Genomic DNA, 22,643 nt, shown 5'->3' on the forward strand with positions numbered 1-22,643 from the left:
TGCGTGCCTGCGTGTGTGTGTGTGTATGCATTAGACTTAAAGGGGAGCAAGTTTCAGAGTGAGGTCAGAGCTGAGAAAAGGGGCGGGAGAAGAGCCAGCACAGTCCCTGCCTTCCCTAAATGTTATAGACATTTTAACCCCTTCCTGCTCTCTCTCTTACACAATCTTAATACCACTGCAGGATCGCACTCTCTCGTTGGGCACAGTGTGTGTGTGTGTGTGTGTGTGTGTGTGTGTGTGTGTGTGTGTGTGTGTGTTGGGGAGGCCATGTATGTGTTAGGTAAAGAGATTGATGGCAGGATGAGTGTGATACGGTATTACAATAAGTAGCTCTTGGGACACGGACTGCTGAGAACGAAGAACACACACACAAGCACACACACACACACACACACACAATATGTACTCATGCACAGGCTTAGGCACACGCAAGGTCACCCATGACCTAAACAGATTGTGTATTTGAAGAGCATAAATGTGAAAAGTAAATATGAAACCTTAGCTTAGGTTAACTTTCTGTCTCCAAACGAAATCTTTCATAGAAGAATATTTAACAAGAAATCGGCAAAATGAGACACGAGGCAGCTATTTTACAGACAGAGACAGATTAAATGTGGTTGTTTTTCACTGAGGACAAACAGCTTTGTAAAATTTTTAATAATTTGATAATTCCTTGTTACAATTTAGAGAGCATTTGGTACTGAATATCAGTTTTAATTGTAATAGTATCCACTGACCAGGTGCTAAAGCTGGACTATAGGACATTGCAGCCTAAAGATATGAACTGTGGTGTTTTTTAATAAGTATATATTTTTTTAAACTAACTAAAACTGCAAGCAAAGAAGTAGAAGCAATTCATGGACAAGATATTTAGGACCAATACAGATATTTGGTGATTTAAATATCTGATATTTCAATATATCCGCTGATATTTTCTGTTTTTTCAGACATAAAAAACAAAAGCAGAGTTGTTTTGTGTACTTTTTCATTTACTCATTTATGTTCTGCCGACTCTGCTTGGATCAGCAGGTTGGTGCCAACACGGAATTTTGCAGAGTGCCCTCTGGTGGACAAACTATAGAATATGAACACTCGTAAGATGTTATCGTCATACCATAAATCATTACATTTGCATTTATGAGCCATAATAAATAAAAAATAGATAAACAAATAGAGAATATTTGCTGATAACGTCGTTCCGCTGATAAATCGATCAGCCTCTAATCTGCTCTGGCACAAACTGCAGTTCTTAGCATATCCATGTTATTTGTAAACCAAGGAGCTCATCATTAACTATATGCTTGTAGTATTAATACTATTAAACTGTACTGTTTGCAGCACTCATGTGAAAAATGAAGTCTTCACAGGAATCTATGCACTCCTCTTAAAAACTTTGTACACCCCATGATTCAGCATCACATTTATCTGCAATAATTTGAGGTAACTGCTTTCTATATGACTTCATCAAATTCCTCCACACCAACAATTTGACCCACTTTTCTTTGCTGTTTCAGTTCAAGGAGGTTTGCACAACTCACTTAAGATCCCACCACAGCATTTTAATCCAGTTGAGGTCCACCTCAACTCTTTTCTCTTTAAATCATTCTGTTGTAGATTTACCACTTGTGCCCTGGATTATTGTCCTGTTGTGGAACCCAATTCAGCTAAGCTTGAGCTCACAGAGAGATGGCATCACATTTGAGTCTAGAATACTTATATCGAGGAATTCATGGTTGCCTCAGTGATTGCAAAGTGCCCAGGTCTGCAAAATGAGCCCAAATCATCACCCCTCCCTTTTCACAATGCTGCACACCATGTATATGCTTGTTGCATACGCACCTGTGTAACATTTCCCCACTGTGTAGCCCCCAGCCTTAGAAGAGGTTAGTTTACACTATTGGTCACTTGCTCATTCTGTTTATGAAATTTTAAAGTTGAATAACCACGGTCGGTGTTGCACGAGACAGCACTGCATTGTTACGTTCAATGAAAGCACGTAAGCTAAATGACCAAAAGAAGCTATTTTAAGATTAGGATGAATTCATGTTAATGAAATTATGTCAATCTTTTTTTTTTGTCAATATTTAAATTTAAAACAAGCCAACAGGAGCTATTAAAAAGTGTGATAACAGACATTGCTGATAACATCTTCAAGCTACTTGAATCTTTGCAAAACCACCTGCTGCTAGCTAGAAATCAGAAATGTGTTTGTGTGCCTATAACTTTGTTGTTTAAAACGCAAGAATCGTGAGCAAAAAAAACTCATAGCTACAACCAGGACGAGCGAAAAGCCCAGCAGACATAGAATGACCCGAGGAATGACGACTTACTGTCAAGCTACACAAAACACATGCCCATAAATGGCGTTGTGCTTCATTCTGCGCTATGATATGCTTCAATTAAATTGGCAAATCAATCAATAGCATCACTTCATCATCATGGAATTCACAACCGTTAGCACGGAGACAATAGGTGAGAATGGAAAAGAAAATGCAAGGAAATAAAAGTATCACAATATAGACTCAATAGTTTCCTTTAATATGAACCAGGCTCCTTTCAGAGGCCAGAGGGTTTAAAACACATCACAGGACCACTGCTCTGCTACATACATATGAAAATCTTATTACCCTAAATGAAGAAAGGTCGTTTCATTTTTTTTTTTCATACGCCTTGGTTTTATATTACAACTTTATATTTCCATTGGTTGAGACACACACACAGCACAGACAAATTACAACTGCAGTGTTTGCTCATGCAGTCAAAGTTTTTGATATGACCCTTTACTATAATACAAAGGTTCTGTGTCTGCGGTAGTCAAGAAAAACTTCCATTTAAGGAAATCTGAAGAGGTGCACACAAAAAGGACCAATCGTAACCACAATCTGAACAGACATACAATACTGCTTTGCATTACAGCTGCGGCGAGACTGAACTAGGAACGGTCACAGCTTATAAATCCAATCACACCGACTACGGTGAATTCAAATTTAGCCGTGAGCAGGAACGACTGTGGAAGAGTATTAGAATCAGATCCATCATTATTTGATGAAGGAGTCACCAAATCTAAGTCTAGTTTCCTGCTTGTATTCACAAATATCCTTTGTGAATTTATACACTACAAATATTGTACTAGCGTCCAAGCCAGGCTTATGAAAGGGAAGACTCGATCCCCTGTGGGATGAACAGTGTCCTGATGCAAGCGGGATGAGACTGTGCTATGAATTAAACTTTACAGGCTCTGCACTTTCTGACACGTTTTCATGACAGGAAAATTGTTTTCATGTGCAGTTAGAAGAATTGAAAGTGCTTATACAACACGGTGCAAGAGCATTGTTCTTTGTAATCTAGAGTGGACATGAATACACAGACACACACACACACTTGCTGGTTGGCAGCATACCAGAGGATTTCAGAGTGTTTCATGAATCTGCGTCACTGGTGGTGGAAGAGACTTGATGTCTGAAGAAAGACAGACATTAAATGTTTGGTTCTGCTCAGTGTCTTCACTTCCCCACTTAAGAGAGTCGAGCTCCGAAGCGCTTGGATGCCAAGGCCGAATCGATGTTACAAGGTCACTTTTGGAACTCACAAAATGGTAGATTCTGGCTGATGTGGTGGTGGATTTAATAGTCCACTATTTGCAAAGCAAGCCTCGTGACATCATGTGTTGGACGCACGAACGAATAGTTATCATTCTTGAATAACGAGCTGTTTTGAAGTCATCGAGGAGTACTGTGTGTCAAAGTAGCCGACTGTCAGCGAACACACCGTCTCTGATTTGTAAAAGTAGCTAAAACTAACCAGATGTTTAAATGAATGCAAAAAACCCCAAAATATTTATTTTAAAAAAATGCAAAAAAGGACATATTTAAATTGCAGAATATGTAGGACATAGTTCTCCAAAAGATGGACATTTTATTTGCCTTTGTCATCCAGAGATGACAAATCTACACACCTGCATAACATCTAGTCCTAGATAGAAGCTTCAATCAAGTGAAAAATGACCTTCAAATTGAATATGTGGGTATGTGTGGAAGCCACACTGCTTCCAAAAAAAGAGTTAAAAGCAATTAAGTAATGCCCTCTCATTGCTCAATGCTTATCATGATCTCATTCCAACAAAATTAAAACAGATGGTTGCAAACAGTTTGTTCTTCTATATCTTGCGCTGTAGAAGCAAGGAAATGCTCTGTAAGTAAACTGCACTGATCGCATCACACAGATGTTAGACGTCACATGCTGTCCTCCTAAATTTGCCGGTGCAGAACATCTGGGTGTGAACACACCTTCACACCCAGACTTCATGTCAAATCAAGTGGAAATGTTCTAAATTAAGCTTTTGTACACTTTTTTTTGTCGTAAATTAAATGTGTTGACTGAGATTGGCACAGCAAAGTTTAGCAGTGTTATTAAAGCAGCTGCACACAAACATACACACACGGCATGTAACAGGATCACCAGGAAGGAATATTCACAAAACTAACTGCTTCCTTTAAAGGAATTACATGCTGCTGAATACGTATCAATTACACATCTTCACAGCTACCTGAACTGCAAAACTGACACCACCCCCTCCTCACAAAAAACACAAAACCCCTCCCAAAAAACAGGCAGTTCAACTTATTTCTTCACAGGCTAAATGTCATCAAAAATATTGAGCATGTAACAAAGAAGCAGCACCAGGTGTCAGGCTTTGGCTGTTGCTTGTGGCCTATATTTAACTTTCGGCGTCTCTGTGATGTCAACGTCATGCTACACCGTGTACTGTAGTAAAGGCTAGTGTGTCACCTCATGATTCATTAGGCTGCCATCTGCTAGCACGACGGCTTGCTTTTGAGGCTCATTTTATTTGAGGATTGGGTGGATGACAAACTTGCGCAAACAAAGACACGCACACATATGAAAAACCCACAAATGCATACACACAAAACTCACATTAATAAGCACATGGGCTTGTGTGCACACTCAGGTGAATACTGCTTTACCAAGGATGTGATTATGGAATAAAAAAAATTAGGAAAATGTATGAAAAAAAGAATCTTATTTCTGCCAAAAAACAAATAAATAAATAAGAAAAAAGGGACTTTGCATACGCCCTAAGAGAGGGATGGCAAACTTAAGCCCTGGGGATTAAAATTGGCCTATTAAAGACTCAAATCTGGCACACTCCATGGCTTTAGGAAATGTAAACGAGGGTTTAAACATGTGGACTTTTACTGTATTTTCACACGTTTTATAGCATTTTCTGCTGATACAGACCTTTTCTTAGTTTTCTAATTACAAGTCAGTCAACCAATGAGTTACCAGAACTCTCTCCTGTAACTTTACATATCTATTTCCTACAGTTACATATCTATTTCCTACAGTTACATATGTATTTCCTACAGTTACATATCTATTTCCTACAGTTACATATGTATTTCCTACAGTTACATATCTATTTCCTACAGTTACATATGTATTTCCTACAGTTTAAGTCCAAACAGTCGTGCTGACACATTTCTTTCATTTCCTACAGCAGCATTTATATGTGACGTGGAAAGGCTGAAACATATTGTTGGAAATGCACTTCTTTTTCTTAATAATAATAACATCACATTTCAAGGGTTAAATGTGTAGCTAAACTTCTTTGAACAGACAGAAAGGATAGTGTCATCGCTCTGGCCGACTATGTGACCCTCGTATATTCAATAAATACGTCCATGTTTGTAGTGGGTACAATTGTTGCAGTAAGGTTTGTGAAAAAACTAGTTATACATACAGTAAATTAATACCTCACTGAACAATAAATGTACTTTTTTTAGAAACTAAAAATGCAGCCGATCATCCTGTAACTACACTGTTAGAGTTGACCTTTGTTTGGAAAGCAGCCATTTAGTAAAAAGTGAAGTGTGAGGATCAGTTTTGTTTTTTTTGTCTGGCAGTGTTTTAGACTCTTAAAACCTTCAAACTGAATAAGAATAAAAGCGATGGCCCTCGATGTGTAACGACTCATCTAGAGATTCAGAAATAAAAGTAGTCAAATTAGTAAAATTGTGAATTTGAAAGACAAAAAGCTTGTCACACAGAGCAATGCGTAATCTAATGTAGTGAATACAGCATCACTACACAATCACAACATGGAGTCTGTTTAGTGGAACTAAAAAAGCCTATAAACACAGTTATAATGCATCAAATGCACACAGCTCCCAGTCGTTCACTGAACTCTCGCTCGTTCTGCAGCACGTCTCGGTATAACTTAGTCGGTTTCCCCCTCTAGTGGTAGCAAACCATTCGGCCTGGTATTGTCGACACACAGATTGTGTTGGAAAAAAAAGTTTGTGGGGTTTTTTAAGAAATGCCAATATTCATCAGTAATTATCTAAACTTTCGCTTGGAAAACAATCATGTAAGTTGTTTTATATATTTATTTATTTATTGGTTTTTTTTTGTTTGCCGAATGATCCTCTCTGAAGTTTGGATAAAAGAAAGGCCTGTTACGTCCTCTCGCACTCTGAATACAGTAGAGCAGCTGGTGCTGAGTTTCGGCAGCGTTAGTGCTGTCCCAGGCCGCTGCTCGGGAATCGATGAGGCTCTGGAGGCGATTGGGGAAATCAGTCATGCTGAAAATATGGAGTACAGCAGTGACGCACAGAGCAGCTTCACACAGGCCCTATTGACTAATCTGGGCGTGTGTTTGTTGTGGAGGGGGGACGAGCAGCTATATTGGGACCTCTGACATTGACACTGTTAACCTTTGGTTGAGTGACCTTACATGGCACTTTTTGTTTTCCTTTTTATTCTTTCCAACATTTCTAAGCATGTCTACAGAGTATCGTTATATTGTGTTTTCAGCCTGGGAGCCTGCTGTCTCTCTTAGTCTACTACTGCACTCGTTATCTGTGCTAAAAGCCGCCCTATCTCCACCCAAGCACCCTATCGCTCCTTCACCACCCTCTCTTCTGTGCCTTCCCCCCATTTCTTTAGATTATTTCTTTTTCCACTCGGTCAGCCATTGCTGCTGTATCTCTTACTTTCACCTCACCATGTCTCTCCCCATCACTCCCTGCTTCACATTAATGGCGTCTCCTCAAACTATCTTCTCATGATACCGTCTGAGAGCTCTCGTCTCCGGCTATGTTCGCTTAATGCAGCGACATGATGAGGGTTTTTTTATGCAACACACGACCAGAGAAGCCATAAAAATGTGTTGTGTGTTGTGGAGAAAGTTATAAGGAGTGAAGTGGAGGGGGGGAAGATGAATAGTGTCCTGGTACTGTCAGTACAAAAGACGATGAGAGTGTCATTATTGTGATGGTCACATTTGGATAACACAGACTCCTTTGTCTGTGTTTGTGTGTGTGTGTGTGTGTGTGTGTGTGTGTGTGTGTGTGTGTGTGTGTGTGTGTGTGTGTGTGTGTGTGTGTGTGTGTGTGGGGCAAGAGGGCAGAGATATTATTTTTCCTAAAGATTTCAAATATCTATCTAAATTAATTTCAGAACTATTACTCCTGTCGCAATGGCTTCTTCTCATTATCGCACAATAAATAAACTTGTCGCCGTCTTTACTTGTGCTTAAAAAGAGAAACTTCCTAAATGCTTTCAGGGTTTCTTTTTTTTTTTCAATCAGAAAGTTCAATGTACAAATCAGGTAATAAGAGAATAGAGGCTTGTTCTGTTCCCTTCTGTGCTTCTGTATTTCTGGCTGTGGTCTTAAATCTCCTGCTTTGATCTCCTCATATGATCCAAACAGGCTCACAGCTGGAGGAGTTCGGATGACACTCGTGAGGCACATGCCTTATGCCCAGAGTTCAGAAAAGTTTGCTGCAATGCATACTGCACTGTAAAAAAAAAAGAAAAGAATCCACAACAGCTCCAAAATGGGTGTTTTTAGTAAGAAGATTAACCCTCCCCACTACATCTGGAGTCATTTAGGTCCCCAGGTTCCCCACGGTGTGCATCAAAGTTCTTATTTTAACAATTTAAAATCTCTGTTTTGTTTTCTTTTGTTTTTTTATGTCTGTAAATTGAAACAAAGTGTCCTCCGTGGTCTTTTTCACAGATTTAGTAGATCAGACATTTTTCCTGATTACGCACATCTCCAATTACGCCGGGTGTTCACGTCATCAGTCTCCCCAGTAAGTTATCACGATTGTACTGTAAGATTTGACAGATTATTTAAAGGACTACATAAAAACACAGATGTTGTCTCCCACATCTGCCACTCGTATGGACATTGCTCTTATAAAACATAAAAGTCCTGCACCACATGATGATGATACCGTGCCTAACGCAGACAGCACAGCTTGGCTTGAGTCCCACGACAAAGAGAGACGTCAGAGAACATAGACATTGATCCAGCATGCCACCCAAGGCCTGCACCCCAACAGCAACAGCCCCTGGCTCTGGCACACACACAACCACTTGCGTTAGTTTTAACGGGCATTAGACTGGATTTAAGTTAATCCAGAGTTTTAAACAGCACACAGGTGCAGATTCAGCATTACATGCACTGAGTCAAATACATTTTACCTTAAAGCATGAACTATGGCAACTACTGGAAAAAATACACAACAAAGAATGAGCAGATGATCAAATCGATATGATGCGATGACAGAGACGAGGTGTCTAATTGTTTCCCATCAGCTTGTGTTTTATATTTATATACAGCCAGAAACAGAAACAAGCCAGCTTCCAATATTTCCTGAATGTCTGCAAACTCATGTTGCCTACACTGCCCATCACTAAAGATCATCGCAATCACAGTACCCCTGACGCACAACTGGATACATACCCAATGCATGAGTGCCTGCGGGTGGAGAAGTTGCTGTGCATCTTCCTTGAAAAGCGAGAATCCTTATTCATCATTTTATTGGCGGGTTCAAAAAAAAGTTTGCCTGAGTTTAGAGAATCGTCAAAGCACCAGCTTCTGCGTCAATAAAGAAAAATAACTTCTGCCGTTCGAGCAAAGCCCCCATACTGTCTGGAATCAGAAAGAGAGTCTGCACAAATTCCTTTATGTCGACTGCCGTCACAAGTTATGGCATCAGGAGGCAGGTTCCCTTGACGGGACGGAGCAGGAAAAACAGATCCAAGAAGGACGAATGCAAAACAACTGCAACATGCAAAACAGCAAAACTCATCAGCTGCACCTGACAGGAGCAAGAATGGGAGTGAGAGCAACAATAAGCCAGGCCTGTTGAGTCTGCGTTTATCACATAAAACCTAATTGTTAGAAATGATTCACTTCCACCTCAGTGCAAAATCCATGAACCAAAGTGCATAAGAAAGAAAAAACTGACTGGCTGTTCTGGTTTGGGTCCCAGCTGTACGGATATGTCCATTTGTTTGGAAGGAAAATCAGAAAGGTTCAACTCAGAGTGTGTGCACGTGAACAGCCTAAAAAGGCAAAGAGTCTTGGCTGTTAAAGACCTATCGCACAGCGAGTTAGCATATCGCCTCACTGTATGTGAAAGTATGGGGCCGAAACAAATCTAATGAAACTGAGGATGGTGTCAGCTGTCAGTGCTCATCTGGGACTAATTCCTCATTGGTTCTCCTTTCGGCTCACCACAGATGTGCCAAGATAAACGCTTCTCTTGTATTTTTTTTCTCTCTCTTTCATACTCCTAAATAGGAAACACCAAGCTTGAATTCGTCCAAGTGAGCTTCTAACTGTCAAAGCCGAATTCCTCACCAACAACCTCCAGGTATTCTTTATCTTTAAAAGTCAGGTCCGACAACCTCAACACAGTTTTGCCTCTGTGAAAGTGGACTACCAACAGAATGAGTAGAGTTATTCTGAGCAGGAGGAAGAAAGAAAAAAGCTGGAAAGAGTGTTATAATCCCATCAGATGCTCCCTGGAGTGGGCTGTCCCATGTAGTCCCAGTCAGCGGGCCATAACAGACTTCTGCTCTCTCTTCTCTTCTCTCCTGAGAGTGGTGGGACCAAACCGGGGCTTAAAACAACAAACAACAACACTGTCTCCACTGAGAGAGGGAGAGAGAGGGAGAGAGGGAGGGAGAGAGAGAGAGGTGGGTAGGATGCTGTGTGGTAAAGAGGGAGAGAGTGAGTGAGAGCAACTTGCACAAAGAGAGAGGGTGTGGACAATGATGGTCACTGCCTGTGAAAGTGGACTAATATTAAAGGTACTTTGTGTTAAAAATTTATTTTTTTTTATGTTTTAAAGTGAAAAAGAAGAATTTTAAGAGTGCATCATTTTTCTTTTGGTGAAAAAAAAAAACAACTAAAAATTGGGTTTCCTTTTCCAATATTGAGCTTTTATGATTTTAAAATCATAAATATAAGTCCATCTTTTTTTATTTATTTCATTTTATTTATTTATTTTGGGGGGGGGGGGGGGGTACAGTGAAACATGTAATTGTGGAAATATTTCAGAGAAGTTTTCTAGTAAAAGAGGAAATATTTCCTAATGAGAAGGAAAACAGTTTTGGGGTCATTACTCCAATAACTAATTAATTAAGAAGCGACTTGGAAGTGAAGAATTCTCAGAAACAAAGAAACAATCAAAATGCAAAACTTAAACAACTACAGGCTGCTAAACCTTCTGCTGGAACATCGATAAACTTAAGACTGTTTGTAATCCATCCATTACTCTTAATACTTATCAGTCCAAGACTGAAAGGAAAGAAAGAAAAGAAAATTTCTCTGATCCAGTAACAACATTTCTCAACAGCATCAGGCTAGAAAAACATTTTTCATCTCATTTCCCCCCTAAAAAATATTTGAGTCCCCACAGAGTCGAACTCCAGCAAAGGAAATGTCTCTTTCCCCGACTCAGATCCATCAGAGAAACACAAATGCATCCTCCGGAGAGGCTCTCTGCCCGCATCTCACAACTTAATGTCCTCTAGTGGAAGAGAAGGGGAAATGCATGTTGAGGATCCTCAGCGTCGCCACACGTTTTTCTTCTGCTATTTTAACATACACCTCTGTCGAGGCTGCGAGCGCAGCTCACTGGGTTGAGCAGATGACCCATATGCAGAAGCTCAAGGTTTAAATAAACAATGTACCCATGTTTTAATGGAAGTAGTGACCCAGGATTATTACTTCAGTGGCTCAAATTGAAAGAAATAAGTCAGGATCATCACCTATAAATGGGGGACAAATGAAAATGTGTATTCTGAGAGGAGTAATCTCTTCCATGATGAAAGTGCTCTCATCTGCAGGGCTTGAGGGATCCCTGAACGGTTTATTGAGCATGAAAACAATCACATCCTTTTCCCTTCACACCGGATCTGTGCAGTTTAGCACCTGTGGGAAAGTTCAAAGCTTTCCAGTATTATCATCAAAACAAAGCACCGAAGGAGGGATCAGTTCCAGAGACTTGAACAGTGCTCTTGCAGATCATGGTGGCACAACACCTTGCTAGGATTTAGTTTGTTGGTTTTTTCCCCTTTAATTTGTCACCTGTCTACACAGCCACTTCTCTAAAAAGAAATACAGTCGACGATCTGCAAACTGAAACCACTTTAGTTGCAAGTGATAACGCTGCTTTATTTATTTTAAAAACTCCTGCTCGAGAAATGAATACATCCAATAAATAAAGCAACAATTTGCGTGTTTTCTGGACAGTTTTTATTTCCATTAATATAACGTGACTGAAACACTGAATGGAAAAAAAAAACCTGTCATCACAGAGCTGGCTTGAAAAAAAAGTTTATTGAATGTTTAAAAGTTTTTCATGGAAAAAAATCCTTTTGACTCGGTGTCTCTGAAGGGGAAAAAGAGACTTCATCAACTTAGACACAAAGTGAAAATAAATTTGCGCGCACGTTCTATATTTGAGCGGCCTGCGACATTAATTTTCCGCCGGACCCCCAGTTTGTTTAATTCTTCCTGCTTGCCAGTCATCCTGCAATAACTCATGTCCATCCATTTATTTGAGCTGTGACACTGCAGGCGGAAACTTCCTCAATGGCCTGGCCTCAGAGCTGTGTAAAACAAAGCCTGACATGTTGAGTATCTGCGCTGCCCTCCAGATATCTGACAATCAAGACTGAGCCTTGAAGTCCACTTGACTTCTTTTCCTCTAATATTTAGATTTTTAACAGACACCCCGAGCTCAATTAAACAGTTTACAATAAACTCTGAAATAGAAACATATCCACCAATGTCAAATACACCACCGTTTAAATGCTGCATGTTTAGATTTCCTACGGGGCACCCAGCTCTCGTAGGAATGCTCCTGCCAATAAAAGTAAGGCAGGAATTTACAGCACCAGCTAGAGTTTCTCTCGAGCTTTTAATCTGATTTCACTGAGGTGGATGTGCCTGACATCAGTGCAACAAGCTGGAGACACCGTGCAACAGCGCCGATTTGCATGGTGCCTACATCTGAGTGTTTATATGCTCAGAGTACACACTGGAGACATTTGCTTTTTAAAGTGCTTTACAATTTTCCACAACAGGCTCTTCTTTTGAGGACACCAACAGGTGTGAGGGAAGAGAAATACACAGTCCCGCCTGAGTCCTGTTTATTCTCCCTATCTCAAGAAGTTATGGTCAAATGCAATCTAATTGGGGGACTAGGTAAATGTTTAAATTGCACTGAAAAGAATAAAATCATGAGCCTGACGTGATTCAATAACGGATCATAAAACTAAAGCTATCAACAGGTACCAGAGCAGCGCTGCCTGATAGAGAGACTGCTGCGTTGTTTCCAAAGAGATTTATGACCGCTGCAACGGAAGAATAAATTTAAGGTGTTTGAAACTCGGCAGGAAATATCCAGTTGTTTGAGGCGTGCTTTCGCAGCGAGTGCAGCGATTAAAAAGTGCGGCTGTTAAACAAGAAGACATTGTTGAAAGATTGAAGCGTGTCCTTAACAAGTGGAACAACAAACTGCTGATCCTGTGACAACAAGGATGTCGCTGAGCTGTGTTTACTGACATGATGGAAAGCAAAAGGTGAACAAAGCTTAGGAAAAACACTCCTGGTAATTCAGCACTAAAGCTGACAGCGGGTTTGGAAAAGCGTCTCTTATTATAAACTCAATGCTCATCAGCAGCTTTGCTGTGAATGAATTCTATAATTAGCAGATTTCATAGAAAGAAGAAAAAGCTAAACACAAGCAGGAACCACGCACCTATGTGCAGTCAGTAAATAAGGGCAGGTCTATTTATGGAAATGAAACTTTAAAAAAAAATGCACATCATGAGAACAAAATTTGTATTAGATCTTTCTTACCAAAAAAAAAGGCTAGTTTTATCCTGGCAGAGGAGAGCAGGCATGACTGAAAGGCATGAATATAAGAACATCTTGTGGTCAGTCTTACTTTAATAAGATAAGCTTCAGGGCAACCATTTTTGTGGTGTGAAACACTTGGACAAAAATACACTTGAACGCATCAACATCTCCAACCAAGTGGAGTAAAGATTGGCCATAAGGCTGCTGTTCTTTACCAAATACCAAAAGGAACAGCAAAGAGCACCAAACAACCCTTACATAGCCCCCCACCCCCCTCCATATGCATCATCCATGTCTAAATGATGTGCTAAATGTGAACATTCGATAAGAATAGATGGCTTTTGAATGATAAGAATCCTAGTTGGTGCATTTGGAGCAGAACTTGCATAACATTAACACATCTTCAAAATCTGCGAAAAATAACCTTTTTTTTTTACATTATTTTGAGTGAGAATAATGCAAAGTGCAACAGCTGTCATCTATATCATCTTGGCTGCAGTCATAAACTCTACCTGGGGGTGTGGGCCAGGGTGAAGCGGCGCCTCTGGAGGTTGATGCTGCGGTTCATCAGCAGCTTCCTGAAGAGCAGCGGGGAATTTCGAGGAGACCCGCGCGGCGAATCCTTGGGTGAAACCTTTGGAGATCCTCCCGTGGAACCCCCTACGGTCCTGGACATGAGCTGAATCACGGGAAGCCGGGACAACTTTTGTTCCCGGGGGGTCTCATCGACTTCAGATTGTTCTTCCTCGGAGCTCTCGGAGCACAGGTCGTTCATGATGAATAGATAGATGGTCAGTGGTCAAGCGATCGCTCCCTCTTTGCTCGCTCTCCCTTTGAAAAATGTTGTCGTCAGGTTTGTTTAAAGACTTTTGTGTGACATGACATATGAGACGGGTGAGGATCTGGTCCTGCTCATCATTGCTCCAAAATTCTCTCAGAGATCTCAAGAATAAAAACCTGTTTTTGAAATCTAAAATGGACTAGACAAGACTGCTCAGAAAATCAAAAGCTACCTCTCTACCTTCAGTTGTGCTCTATCAGCTCCGTTGTCTGTTGTCTCTTCCTAAAGACCATGCTGACTGCCGTGCTAGCCGTTCAAACATTAGTGTTGATGATAAACTCTCCCTGCCTTCTTCCCTCCCCCAGGCTTTGTTTACATTACTGTGAGGCCTTCCCTCTTTCCAACTAAATATGGACGTCTGATTTACAGGGAGTGGAAGCATGACAGATTACCTCCTTCTGCTCCTCTATCCCTCTTTCCATCCCTCTACTTCCCCCCTCTTCTCTCCCTTGCAATCCTAAGGAACATATTGTTCATCAACTTCAAACTGTGCTTCATAATTACTTCCTTTCCAAATTCCGCCTGTGTATAAACATTAAGCCGTCGCCTGGCTTGGCCTTCGAGCTCACCTTACTTACTCTCACTCCCAAGTTTGCATACTCAGGCTCCCCCCCCTCCCCCCCTGCACTCCCTGAGGTGCTATCTGTTGTGAAGTTGCCTATTTCCTCAGAGACAGCTTCTTTGCCTTTCACATGCTCTGAGCGCACCAGGAAGAATCACATGAAGTGCCTCTGACTATAAAAAGCAGAGGTAGATAAAAGCTATAGAGAGCATGGGTGCTGTCACGATGGCACTCTCTATCTGTGACCAGAGGCAACAACATCTTCTCCCTCACCCAATCTCTCTGTTTATTGCCGGAGAGTGAGAAAAGGTCCTCCTGTGATTAAGGACTCATAACTAAACACCGGCGCTGTCTAGAGTAACTAAAATAACCTAGGGAGCTGGAACATCTGACACAGGACTGAACCTATGACCAACAGCTGTTTAGGGAAAGCAGGAAATAAGAATTGTTTGCTTGAGAGCTTTTGTGTGTGTGTGCATGTGTGTGTGTGTGCATACACTCATTAGCACTGCACTGCATTAAATTTGGTGCTGTCATTTCTGCTTATCCATCCTTATATCTAGAAATGAGACAAATAATCTTTTGCAGCTCATCTCAGAATGTGTTTTACTGTCATTTTGTCTCGGTTCACTCTCACTTCGCTCATTAACCCGACCTTCAGGCTCCCCTTTATTAATTCTGTACCTGTATGTTCAGCACACTCCAGCCAAAGTTAGTTAACATTTAACATCCAAAGAAACATGTTTTTTAAGCAGTCACTGGAACCAGGCAAGCAGCAGCAGACTAAAGCACAAACACGATTTGTCTGGCATCTTAAGGTTTCGTTTTTTTCAGAGCGACGATATCAGCGAGCACGGAAACAAAACATTTCTGGCATTTCTGCAAGTGGACGGAGCTACAGCACAGCCAGCCGGAGCCAAGAGGACTGTGAGGAATATGGAAATAATACTATATCACTTGGAGATGTGCAATCATGAGAGCAAAATGAATAGATGAATAAAGTCAAATTATGGGCCTGTTATCGTTGTCATCAACTCTCAGAGCCACAGAGGCTTAAGAGCTACCCAGTGCCCAATCAGATTCAGATTTAAGTATTCCTGAGGCACATCTGGAGTGGAGTTCCTCACACTGAGGCCATTCGTGTGTTTCGAGATGTTCCCCTTTTTACAGAATCAGACATCGAGACAGCACCATCAGCTGGATGCTTCTGTCAGCATAAAGTTTGCTTACAACTTTTCAAGAGTGGCTCAGACTCGCAGCCTCTCATGTGACTGCTTCTATGATAACTGAGACTGAGTAGTGTCTGGAATGGGATGACTGTTAGTTTGGAAAAAGGCTTTCTGCTTGTTTCTCGATACGAGATTCACCCGAAAGTTTATCCCGCAATGAAGCATGCCAAAGACAGTAAGAACAAAAAACCCCCAGAAAAAACAGGGCTCATAGAAAACATTACGCTGACTCACTGTCTCCAAACATCCATCTGGAGATCCCATCTGCTGTGGACAGAGCATGCTTACAACCTTCTCTTTCAGAGTGATGTTGTAATTCCAGGTTTTCAGGCCTCAGCTGCCAGCAGGAAGCGTGCATCAGACACTTTCAGACATCGAGTATGACACACTTGGAGAAAAGGCTCACACCAGATCCACTTTGTTTGTAAACCATCTGCTTTATTCCGGGTAGGAAATGGTTTGTCTTTTGAGAACATTCTTCCTCAGATGTTTCATAAAAAGCCGCATCCCTTCCAAGCTGCTGAGGTCCGTTCTGGAGTCATTTAATGCAAATTTGATGTATATGATGTAGAAAAGGAAAAGGAAAAGGTTATCCTAAGATTTGCAGCATTGTCAGCTATAAAGCATCCTGAGACTTCTCTATAAACACTTTCTCTGGCATCCCATCAAAACTGCACTACCAACTGGTAAACAGGAGAGCACATGGCTCTCTTCATAGAAAGGGAACATAATGAAAGGCTTTCTAGTCCTTCGATATCCCTGCTGTCATGTTTGTAGCCGTGCTACTTTATACCTGCTGTCATATAAACATTTATGAAGTAAATAAAAGTGAAACATCACAGTACTTGCACCTATTTTTTATGTGCTGCGTTATAGCAGTAATCCGTTAGTATAAATCTAGATGTGATGTTTATAGTGCATCTGAAGGTTTTTTTCTGCATTTTAGGGCCCCGTACGTGCATAAAGAGGCTGGCAGGATAGTGTTTTTCCAAACCCAATGCTGAAAAAGGCGGGATGCTGCGTAAAATGTAAATAAAAGGAGAACGAAATGATTTGCAAATATCATAAACAAGTATTAACAGAACACAGAAAGCGCATCAAATGTTTGAATTTGATGGCAGCGACATGTTTAAAAACAGTTGGGACAGGGCGATGTTTACCACTGTGCACCATTCCCATCTTCTTTTAAACATCTGGGAACTGAGGAGACCAGCTGCTGGTCTTTTGTTGTCTCATTCTTGTCTGATATATGATTCTAGCTGCTCATCAGTCCTGGCTCTTCTTTGTTGAAGTTTTCACTTATTTATGCTGTAAATGTTTTCAGTTGGTGAAAGGTCTGGACTAAAGACAGGTTAGTTCAGCAAATACAAAGTCATGCAGATGTAATAGATGTACAGAGAACAGAACAGTTTTTCACTTTGTTTCAGTCCATTTTAAACGAGCGTCGGCTCAGAGAACACAGCAGCGTTCGTGGATCGTGTCCAATTACGGCTTCTTCTCTTCATGATAGAGCTTTAACCTGCATTTGCGGATGGCACAGTGAACTGTGCTCACAGTTCCATGACAGAATCGTTCCTGTTTTTAATGCAGTGCTGCCCGAGGGCCAAAAGATCATAGCCATCTAATATTGATTTTCAGTCTTTTCACCTGCACAAAGAGATTTCTAACAATTTTCTGAATCTTTTGAGGACATTATGTACTGCAGATGATGAGATATTCAAAGTCTTTGCCATTTTACGCTGATGATCATGATTCTGCAGCTGTTCCACAATTTGTAGACACAGTTTTTTGCAGCTTGGTGAACCTCTGCCTCTCTAGGATGCACTTTTTAAACCCAATCATGTCACTGACCTGCTGCCAGTTAACCTGTAAAATTTTTCTCCACCCGATTGTTGCCCTCGTTCCCATGTTTTTAGATGTGCTGTTGGAATGAAATTCCAAAATGAGCTAATATTTTTGTTAACAGCAGTACAGCTTCTCAATTTACATATTTGCCATATTGTTCAATTGTGAATAAAATATCTGTCAGTGAAAAAGCAGTTAAAGCTACTTAACCAGGAAGTATCAATCTTGACATTAAGATTCTCTTTTGAAAGAGTGTCTTTGGCAGGAGAGTGTGCAGCAACTGTGTGCAACTTCCCCAGGCTCTACCCGCTGGGTGGGGATTGCAGCGCATTGGTAGGGTCTGCAGGAGAGTGAGTCAAGAAGTGGTGAGAAGTTCACAGTGAAGGAGAGCACCTTTGATGGGACGTGTTATGGCCTAAGACTGACTATAAGCTGACCTGACCTCCTACATGAAAAGGTCATGTTTGATCAGTTGACAGTTACACAAGCACATGAAACACAGTGTGTGTTGTTGCAGCAGAGCATGCTATAAAGTAAAAAAAACAACAACTTATGACCTTTTATAGTTGCATAATATGTGTCAAAAGACTTCAATTTACCAGAAAACAATGAGTATCTTTTCCAGCTTGCAAAGTCTCGTGCTGCAATCAATTGTATCCAAATGTGACTGTAATACTGAGAACTGTTACCGGAGATGACCCACAGAATGCATTTATGTAGTGCTCTTATTGACCACTGAAAGTGTTTCGCATGATAGGCCACTCATCGATCCACATGCAAACATCATAAAGTACTTTTTCTACTCAGTACATACATCGCTATTCCTATCACACAAACACACGCACACATGTACACAGAGAAAGAGAGAGAGATGGATACACTGCATTAAGTGGAGAGTTTTTTGTGGTTCGGCATGAAAAGGACGAATTGACATGCCAACAGAAGAAGCCAGGGATTAATGAATGAATCATTTCACCTCCAGAGCCACATCCGACCCCAATAACCTGCTGTCCTCGTTGCCATTACAATAATACATTTTCCAATTTTGTTGGCTACTTTTCAACAACACTGAACATGTTTGTGTTCCCTTCTAGATTTCTAGTGAGCTATACTGTCTCACAAAAGTTGCATTTCCTGCGAAAATGCCGAGTAAATGCCATATAGTGAAAATCGTCTTCCGAAAACAGCTGAAGAAGCGGAACAATTTGCTGAAAAGAGGTGAAGAAGCTGAACTGTGTGATGAAGATAGCTTTATTTGAAAGGGTACACTAAAAAGTGTCAAGAAAGCAGAGGGAGCGAGAGCAGGGAAGACATGCGACAACCGCCACGGGTAGGATACGAACCTGCGCCTGCTCTCAAGAAACAGGAAATCAATAGGTTGAATGCCTATGGGATTCACCCAATGAGAACTTGGCAGCAACGTTCCCAGCTCTGTTCTCTTATATCTCCATCTCAACATTGCAGCTGTCTTCAAATATCAGGGACTCACTTAACTTTCAGTAGTCTGTGTACATCAGATCCTGATAATAGAGCCTCTGAAAAGTCCAGAGTAATCCCTCCTCTTTGGATCAATGATTATATTCATCAGGATAGAAGAGAGCACAAAAAAGCTGAAAAGAGATGGGAAAACAAAGATCTCCCTTTTCACTTTATTCACATGAAGAACTTATTAACCACGCTCAACTGAAAAAACGTCCGACTTCACTGGCTCCGTTGAGCGTCAATTTTTTTTTTATTATTATTTTATTATTTATTGCTAGTAAGATCTATGGTATCAGGTCACAGTTCACGATTGGATCCTATCACCTTGTCCAAGTGTAGTCATCTACTTATGCCTATCTACTGAAGCCTATGGCAGCTGGGATAGGCTCCAGCCCCCCACGACCCTGAAATGAATTACCTGAAAGAAAAAGGAATGGATGGAATGATCTCCTTGATATAGTTTCTAATATGTGCACTTCTTTCTGCCCAGTTGACACTATTTCTCCCAAATTTCTTCAAGAGACTCTACCTGTCATTTCCCCTGGGTTTCTCTCAATTATCAGTCAGTCACTCTTACTTTTAAACAGCTGGTATCATCCATCTCTTTTAAAGACCCTCCATGTATCCCACTGTTTTTAAACAGATTCCAAAATCAATTTCTAAAATTCTAGAATACACTAAAACCAGCCTGAATCATTGATACAAGGCTGGATGGATCCATGCCTTCAAGCTGTTTACACCAAATTCTGACCATATCCTCAGAATGTCTCGGCACGTCTGCTATCCAATTTTGGAAAGCCCAAGCAAATCTTGTTCTTATATAACAAGAACACCACTGTGCTCTTATGCTGCTGTGGCACATCTACTTCATTAATGGTAGATGGACTGGTTCTTATATAGTGCTTTTCTAATCTACCCGAGCACTCAAAGCACTTTATACATGCCTCATACCCATTCACACCCATTCACGCAAGCTCTTTTTTCTCTGCTCAAGTGCTTTCTATCTAACATTCACACACATTCATTCTCTGATGGATGAATCGTAGAGCAACTTGGGGTTAGTATCTTGCCTAAGGATGCCTAGGCATGGAGACTGGAGCAGTCAGGCATTGAACCACCACCACCTACAGCCAACCAAATAATAAACTTTCAAGGTAGTTTCTCATTTTCAGACTCTTCTCTATAAACCTTAGAGGTGACTGTGTGGCTAAAATCCCAGCAGATCAGCAGTTTGTGAAATCCTCAGACTAGCCCGTCTGGCACCAAACTCTAAGCGACGTTCAAAGTTGGTTAAATCACCTTTCTTCCTCATTCTGAAGCTCATTTTGAATTTTAGCAGGTCGTCTCAATCATTTCTAAATGGCCAAACGCACAGAGTTGCAGCCATGTCACTGGTTGATTGGATATTTCATGAAGTTGTATAGGTGTACTTAATAAAGTGGCCAGTGAGCGTATAAAGAGCAATGCAAAAGAACAAAACACCACATCACTCTCAGTTTATCCAGTGTTTGCAGAGGTGCTACTCAACAATGAATCACATGACAAAGAAGAAGCCAACAGGGGTTCACCTGTGAGGTTCACTGTAACTAATAACAATATCAAACAGATGTCTCCGGATTCCATCAACAGGTGGAAAAAGAGACGTAATGATGGTACACGTACACACACGTTCACAGACGCCAGCACACGCAGACACGTACACACCCACACACGAAGTTTAGAGAGGCCGAAATTGCTACAGATGTATTGCTGAAGCAGCTTGAATGTTGTTGTGAAAACAATAATAAGAGCCTTGTTTGTCTGATCTTTTATGGCGATAATTGTTCAGCAGTGTGACAGAGGCGAGCGCAACGCCTTAAGCGGGACACTTTGTTCAATCATACGCTCGAGAAGCAACTCAGCTTTTTTCAACCTAAATAAACAATTACCCCCCGCCCCGCCTAAAAACAGATGATCATTAAGTACTCCTTAATCTGTGTTGATTTACAAGACCACAGCTTGCTTCACAGGGGCTGGTTTCACACTGAACACATATAATTTTAATCATTAAGCTTGAGAAGGGGCCCAGCTGTTGGGAAACTAGGAAAAAATTTACTCCTTTCCACACAGAGCGCTGGTTTTGGGAACACTTAAACTCCAGAGCTGTTCTTTCTAGAGGAAATCAGAGGATATTTAAAGAATGAATTTAACATGTGTGAGATACCTGAAGTATCATGTGTTCCCAAACATGCTTTTGAAGCAGGATGTGTGATGTTTTGGTATGCACATTTAAATTCATTAGCAAAATGCCACTAAACATGTTCAACATCAGTGACTTACAGGCCTCTGGACATGCAGCTGGTCAGAGTCCCGTAACTTCTCGAGTGTTTGATCCTGTAGGTCGCAGGGCCCAATGGGGCGACGGGCGGAGGGCCATCCTGAGCAGAAGATCTGCAGGAAAGCTTGGGCAGCTGCAGGTTTCCCGAGAAGAGCCTCTTCACAGCCCATCTGATATCACAGTCCTGGAGAGGCTCTACAGAGGAGGTTTGGTCTAAGGAATCCCACTGTCTCTGTAAGGCAGATAAAAGGCAGGCGATTTGTTTTTTTACTGAGATGATATATGCATACATGTCTAACTGTAAGCTAGAAAAAGAAGAGTGTGATGGTATAAAGACGGGATAAATCTGCATTCATAAAGACTAGATTGGAGACAAAAAGGGGGGCCAGCTTTTTAACTTGTTCACTTTTTTGCACTGAACTCAAAGGTTTGGAGTGAACTGCAGACAAGAAAGGAGATTTTTATGAAATGGAAACTGCTTGGTTAACTCGATTTTCTTTCATATGCTTTGCATGTCAGCTTTCTTACTGAAATGAAAGGGATGTGCATGTGCATGTGCTGTGGCGCTAACAAGATTGATTGCTATGCATCACATATATCAGCAGCTCTGTGCTTTTCAACAGCAAACCCTGGCTCAAAGCTACTTGGCACTCATTCATCCTATAATTTAGCTTATGTGCAGCTTTCTGGGCTATTACTTTGAAATATGAAAATGATGTTCAGAGAAAATTTGCCTTTTTGTTGTTAATAGTTTATGGCCTGCAATAATTACAAGAACTACACAAACTGGTGACAGAGCAACAATACAGAAGCAGCATTTTAGCAGGGATATCACAGAAACCATACATAAAGGAAAGCTGCATGTTTGCCAGCAGGGAGAAGTTTTTATATTTCCCGAGCTTCTTGAAAAGTCTCTGTGAAGTAAAAAAAAAAAAAAAAGACCATCTGTTGAGATCTAAAGGTGAGCCATGCACAGGGCTGTTTTTATGACGCTACTAAAAATGTGACAAGCCTCACAAAAGCCAACTCGGGCATTATTTTTGGAAGGTTTATCTGATTTCAGGTCCTGAGACCAAACACACTATCACCTTGGACACAATAGACGGTTCTTACAGGGAGACAGTGTTCGGGATTTCGCTCTCAGGGCTTCTCTGTTTCAGCGTCAGCGTTGAGGGGAA

At 41.0% G+C, this 22,643-nt stretch overlaps 1 protein-coding gene across 3 annotated transcripts in view; it reads right to left on the reverse strand.

Moving 5' to 3' along the window:
• Positions 1-22,625, reverse strand: part of pde4ca (phosphodiesterase 4C, cAMP-specific a) — a 50,297-nt gene extending 27,672 nt beyond the window's left edge. For 2 of the 3 annotated variants that reach the window (XM_080292796.1, XM_080292795.1), the window contains exon 1: positions 21,468-22,625. In XM_080292796.1, coding sequence (XP_080148922.1) covers positions 21,468-21,817 — 350 coding nt within the window. In that variant the 5' untranslated portion in view covers positions 21,818-22,625. Of the gene's footprint in view, positions 1-8,773; positions 11,347-21,467 lie in introns of those variants that run through there. The other variant, XM_026149874.2, reaches the window with a different exon arrangement.
• Positions 22,626-22,643: the final 18 nt, after the last annotated feature.

This window comes from Astatotilapia calliptera, chromosome 18, assembly GCF_964374335.1.
Source record: "Astatotilapia calliptera chromosome 18, fAstCal68.1, whole genome shotgun sequence".
Lineage (NCBI taxonomy): Eukaryota > Metazoa > Chordata > Actinopteri > Cichliformes > Cichlidae > Astatotilapia > Astatotilapia calliptera.